Source organism: Phoxinus phoxinus (genome assembly GCF_949152265.1).
Source record: "Phoxinus phoxinus genome assembly, chromosome: 17".
Classification (NCBI taxonomy): Eukaryota; Metazoa; Chordata; class Actinopteri; order Cypriniformes; family Leuciscidae; genus Phoxinus; species Phoxinus phoxinus.
This window is the reverse complement of record NC_136892.1, coordinates 1,552,865-1,560,216: the sequence shown is the minus strand read 5'-3', so window position 1 is coordinate 1,560,216 and position 7,352 is coordinate 1,552,865. Positions and strand designations below refer to the sequence as shown.

The window sequence follows — 7,352 nt, the reverse complement described above, 5'->3', positions numbered from 1 at the left end:
TTACTATTTGTTGTAATGTATATAATTATTTAATATTTTTGTATTAATTTTGTATAATATTTATTGTCATGTTTATTATTTGTATGTGACTGGCATTCAATAATAAAAAATAATAAAAAATTAAAAAAAATATATATATATATGGTATATAAAACTAAATAAAAAATGTTTTTAATAGTATTATTAAAATGTATTACCGGTATCACATTTATTATTTATTAAATTTATTAATTTAAATGAACTAAATTAATAACTTTTTCACAACGGAAATGAGCCATCACTGAACTTTCGTAAGCTGGACTCAGACACTGTTCTCTTCTGGAAACATGATGTCCTGGTCTCTCTGTAAATCTGCTGTGTAAACAGCGCTGTATAAATAAAGCTGACTTGACTTGATATTGTCCAGTTCAATTCTATTCAATTCACATTTATTTACAGGGTTCCTACGCAGTTTGGAAAAGTATGAATTTTGATTCGAGTGATTTCCAGGTCTGGATAAGTAAGGAAAAGAGAGTATGGAAAATGATTTTTTTGCCCCTCTTGAGTTTTCTGGATTATGAAAGTGTGTGTTATCACTGTTACTGCACACACTCAGAGTCTCAGACTGAGCTGAGGAAGAGGAAGAGGAAGCACCTGGTAGATGTCTGATAGGCTGCTGCTCCCCGAGTCACTGGCGATGCTGCATCCTGATTGGCTGGGAGGCATGTGCATCTGCTGGGGGGGGTGGTCCGTTAGGTGCATCTTGCTGAGGTCAACAGGAAGCTGTTCACACGAGATAGGAAGTGAGAACGGTTGAGGACATCATTTATAATCCAGATCATGAGCAAACCAGGACAGAGAACACGAGCCGACTTCACACACACGTAAAGCACACTTAATGAATGACACACCCGTTACATTAGTGTTACACACACACACACACACACACACTCCTGTGACCGCGTTACATTGGTGTTACACACACACACACACACCTGTGACCGCGTTACATTGGTGTTACACACACACACACATACACACACACACACACACCTGTGACCGCGTTACATTAGTGTAACACACACACACTCCTGTGACCGCGTTACATTGGTGTTACACACACACATACACACACACACCTGTGACCGCGTTACATTAGTGTAACACACACACACTCCTGTGACCGCGTTACATTTGTGTAACACACACACTCCTGTGACCGCGTTACATTGGTGTTACACACACACCTGTGACCCCGTTACATTAGTGTTACACACACACCTGTGACCGCGTTACATTGGTGTTACACACACACACACACCTGTGACCGCGTTACATTAGTGTTACATAAACACACACACACACTTAATGAATGACACACCTGTGACCGCGTTACATTGGTGTAACACACACACTCCTGTGACCGCGTTACATTGGTGTAACACACACACACCTGTGACCGCGTTACATTGGTGTAACACACACACCTGTGACCCCGTTACATTAGTGTTACACACACACACCTGTGACCGCGTTACATTGGTGTTACACACACACACACCTGTGACCGCGTTACATTAGTGTTACACACACACCTGTGACCCCGTTACATTAGTGTAACACACACACACACCTGTGACCGCGTTACATTGGTGTTACACACACACCTGTGACCCCGTTACATTAGTGTTACACACACACACCTGTGACCGCGTTACATTGGTGTTACACACACACACACACTCCTGTGACCGCGTTACATTGGTGTTACACACACACACACCTGTGACCCCGTTACATTAGTGTTACACACACACACCTGTGACCGCGTTACATTAGTGTTACATAAACACACACACACACTTAATGAATGACACACCTGTGACCCCGTTACATTAGTGTTACACACACACACCTGTGACCGCGTTACATTAGTGTTACATAAACACACACACACACTTAATGAATGACACACCTGTGACCGCGTTACATTGGTGTAACACACACACTCCTGTGACCGCGTTACATTGGTGTTACACACACACACACCTGTGACCACGTTACATTGGTGTTACACACACACACCTGTGACCGTGTTACATTGGTGTTACAAACACACACACACCTGTGACCGCGTTACATTAGTGTAACACACACACACACCTGTGACCGCGTTACATTAGTGTAACACACACACACATACACACCTGTGACCGCGTTACATTAGTGTAACACACACACAACTGTGACTGCGTTGCATTAGTGTTACACACACACACACACACACTTAATGAATGACACACCTGTGACCGTGATACATTAGTGTAACACACACACACACACCTGTGACCGCGTTACATTGGTGTAACACACACACACCTGTGACCGTGTTACATTAGTGTTAAACAAACACACACACTTAATGAATGACACACCTGTGACCGCGTTACATTAGTGTAACACACACACACAACTGTGACCGCGTTACATTAGTGTAACACACACACACACGTAAAGCACACTTAATGAATGACACACCTGTGACCGCGTTACATTAGTGTAACACACACACACCTGTGACCGCGTTACATTAGTGTTACACACACACACACGCGTAAAGCACACTTAATGAATGACACAACTGTGACCGCGTTACATTAGTGTTACACACACACACACACACCTGTGACCGCGTTACATTAGTGTTACACACACACACACCTGTGACCGCGTTACATTAGTGTTACACACACACACACACACACCTGTGACCGTGTTACATTAGTGTTACACACACACACACACACACACCTGTGACCGCGTTACATTAGTGTAACACACACACACCTGTGACCGCGTTACATTAGTGTAACACACACACACCTGTGACCGCGTTACATTAGTGTTACACACACACACACCTGTGGCCGTGTTACATTAGTGTTACACACACACACACACCTGTGACTGCGTTACATTAGTGTTACAAACACACACACACACCTGTGACCGGGTTACATTAGTGTTACACACACACACACCTGTGACCGCGTTACATTAGTGTTACAAACACACACACACCTGTGACCGGGTTACATTAGTGTTACACACACACACACACACACCTGTGACCGCGTTACATTAGTGTAACACACACACACACACACACACCTGTGACTGTGTTACATTAGTGTTACACACACACACACAGACACACCTGTGACCGTGTTACATTAGTTACACACACACACACACACACCTGTGACCGCGTTACATTAGTGTTACAAACACAGACACACCTGTGACCGGGTTATATTAGTGTTACACACACACACACACACAAACACACCTGTGACCGCGTTACATTAGTGTTACAAACACACACACCAGTGACCGGGTTATATTAGTGTTACACACGCACACCTGTGACCGGGTTATATTAGTGTTACACACACACACACACACCTGTGACCGCGTTACATTAGTGTTACAAACACACCCACACACACACACCTGTGACCGGGTTACATTAGTGTTACACACACACACTCCTGTGACCGCGTTACAAACACACACACACCTGTGACCGGGTTACATTAGTGTTACACACACACACACACCGGTGACCGCGTTACATTAGTGTTACACACACACACACACCTGTGACCGCGTTACATTAGTGTTACAAACACACAAACACCTGTGACCGGGTTACATTAGTGTTACACACACACACACACCGGTGACCGCGTTACATTAGTGTTACACACACACACACACACACCTGTGACCGCGTTACATTAGTGTTACAAACACACACACATCTGTGACCAGGTTACATTAGTGTTACACACACACACACACCTGTGACCGCATTACATCAGTGTTACACAAACACACTCCTGTGACCGCATTACATTAGTGTTACACAAACACACACCTGTGAGCGCATTACATCAGTGTTACACAAACACACACCTGTGAGCGCATAACATCAGTGTTACACAAACACACACCTGTGACCGCATTACATCAGTGTTACACAAACACACACCTGTGACCACATCCACGTTACATTAGTGTTACACACACACACACACACCGGTGACCGCGTTACATTAGTGTTACACACACACACACACACCTGTGACCGCGTTACATTAGTGTTACAAACACACACACACCTGTGACCGGGTTACATTAGTGTTACACACACACACACTCCTGTGACCGCATTACATCAGTGTTACACAAACACACTCCTGTGACCGCGTTACATTAGTGTTACACAAACACACTCCTGTGACCGCGTTACAACATTGTTACACAAACACACTCCTATCACCGCATTACATTAGTGTTACACAAACACACACCTGTGACCGCATTACATTAGTGTTACACAAACACACTCCTGTGACCGCGTTACAACATTGTTACACAAACACACTCCTGTGACCGCGTTACAACATTGTTACACAAACACACACCTGTCACCGCATTACATTAGTGTTACACAAACATACACCTGTGACCGCATTACATCAGTGTTACACAAACACACACCTGTGACCGCGTTACAACATTGTTGCACAAACACACTCCTGTGACCGCGTTACAACATTGTTACACAAACACACACCTGTCACCGCATTACATTAGTGTTACACAAACACACACCTGTGACCGCATTACATTAGTGTTACACAAACACACACCTGTGACCGCATTACATCGGTGTTACACAAACACACACCTGTGACCGCATCCACATTAGGCTACATCAGTGTTACACAAACACACACCTGTGACTGCATCCACATTACATTAGTGTTACACAAACACACACCTGTGACCGCATCCACGTTACATTAGTGTTACACAAACACACTCCTGTGACCGCGTTACAACAGTGTTACACAAACACACTCCTGTGACCGCATTACATCAGTGTTACACAAACACACTCCTGTGACGGCATTACATCAGTGCTACACAAACACACTCCTGTGACCGCATTACATTAGTGTTACACAAACACACACCTGTGACCGCATCCACGTTACATTAGTGTTACACAAACACACTCCTGTGACCGCATTACATTACATCAGTGTTACACACACACACCTGTGACTGCATCCACATTACATTAGTGTTACACAAACACACTCCTGTGACCGCATTACATCAGTGCTACACAAACACACTCCTGTGACCAAATTACATTACATCAGTGTTACACAAACACACACCTGTGACTGCATCCACATTACATTAGTGTTACACAAACACACTCCTGTGACCGCATTACATCAGTGCTACACAAACACACTCCTGTGACCAAATTACATTACATCAGTGTTACACAAACACACACCTGTGACTGCATCCACATTACATTAGTGTTACACAAACACACTCCTGTGACCGCATTACATCAGTGCTACACAAACACACTCCTGTGACCGCATTACATTAGTGTTACACAAACACACACCTGTGACCGCATCCACGTTACATTAGTGTTACACAAACACACTCCTGTGACCGCGTTACAACAGTGTTACACAAACACACTCCTGTGACTGCATTACATCAGTGTTACACAAACACACTCCTGTGACCGCATTACATCAGTGCTACACAAACACACTCATGTGACCGCATTACATTAGTGTTACACAAACACACACCTGTGACCGCATCCACGTTACATTAGTGTTACACAAACACACTCCTGTGACCGCATTACATTAGTGTTACACAAACACACACCTGTGACCGCATTACATTAGTGTTACACAAACACACACCTGTGACCGCATTACATTAGTGTTACACAAACACACACCTGTGACCGCATCCACGTTACATTAGTGTTACACAAACACATTCCTGTGACCGCATTACATTAGTGTTACACAAACACACACCTGTGACCGCATCCACGTTACATTAGTGTTACACAAACACATTCCTGTGACCGTGTTACAACAGTGTTACACAAACACACTCCTGTGACCGCGTTACAACAGTGTTACACAAACACACACCTGTGACCGCATTACATCAGTGTTACACACACAAACACCTGTGACCGCATTACATTAGTGTTACACAAACACACACTCCTGTGACCGCATTACATTAGTGTTACACACACAAACACCTGTGACCACATTACATCAGTGTTACACAAACACACTCCTGTGACCGCGTTACAACAGTGTTACACAAACACACTCCTGTGACTGCATTACATCAGTGTTACACACACAAACACCTGTGACCGCATTACATTAGTGTTACACAAACACACACCTGTGACCGCATTACATTAGTGTTACACAAACACACACTCCTGTGACCGCATTACATTAGTGTTACACACACAAACACCTGTGACCACATTACATCAGTGTTACACAAACACACTCCTGTGACCGCGTTACAACAGTGTTACACAAACACACTCCTGTGACCGCATTACATCAGTGTTACACACACAAACACCTGTGACCGCATTACATTAGTGTTACACAAACACACACCTGTGACCGCATTACATTAGTGTTACACAAACACACTCCTGTGACCGCATTACATCAGTGTTACACACACAAACACCTGTGACCGCATTACATTAGTGTTACACAAACACACACCTGTGACCGCATTACATTAGTGTTACACAAACACACACTCCTGTGACCGCATTACATTAGTGTTACACACACAAACACCTGTGACCACATTACATCAGTGTTACACAAACACACTCCTGTGACCGCGTTACAACAGTGTTACACAAACACACTCCTGTGACCGCATTACATCAGTGTTACACACACAAACACCTGTGACCGCATTACATTAGTGTTACACAAACACACACCTGTGACCGCATTACATTAGTGTTACACAAACACACACTCCTGTGACCGCATTACATTAGTGTTACACAAACACACACCTGTGACCGCATTACATTAGTGTTACACACACAAACACCTGTGACCGCATTACATTAGTGTTACACAAACACACTCCTGTGACCGCATTACATCAGTGTTACACACACAAACACCTGTGACCGCATTACATTAGTGTTACACAAACACACACCTGTGACCGCATTACATTAGTGTTACACAAACACAAACACCTGTGACCGCATTACATCAGTGTTACACAAACACACTCCTGTGACCGCATTACATCAGTGTTACACAAACACACTCCTGTGACCGCATTACATTAGTGTTAAACAAACACACTCCTGTGACCGCATTACATCAGTGTTACACAAACACACTCCTGTGACCGCATTACAACAGTGTTACACAAACACACACCTGTGACCGCATTAC

General features: G+C 43.8%; 1 protein-coding gene across 15 annotated transcripts in view; it reads right to left on the bottom strand.

Annotated features, from left to right (window-relative positions):
* The window catches only part of rapgef6 (Rap guanine nucleotide exchange factor (GEF) 6), a 144,362-nt gene that overhangs the window by 58,451 nt on the left and 78,559 nt on the right, over nucleotides 1–7,352 (bottom strand). For all 15 annotated transcript variants that reach the window (XM_079585020.1, XM_079585022.1, XM_079585008.1 and 12 more), the window contains one exon: nucleotides 634–762. In XM_079585020.1, coding sequence (XP_079441146.1) covers nucleotides 634–762 — 129 coding nt within the window. The remainder of the gene's footprint in view (nucleotides 1–633; nucleotides 763–7,352) is intronic.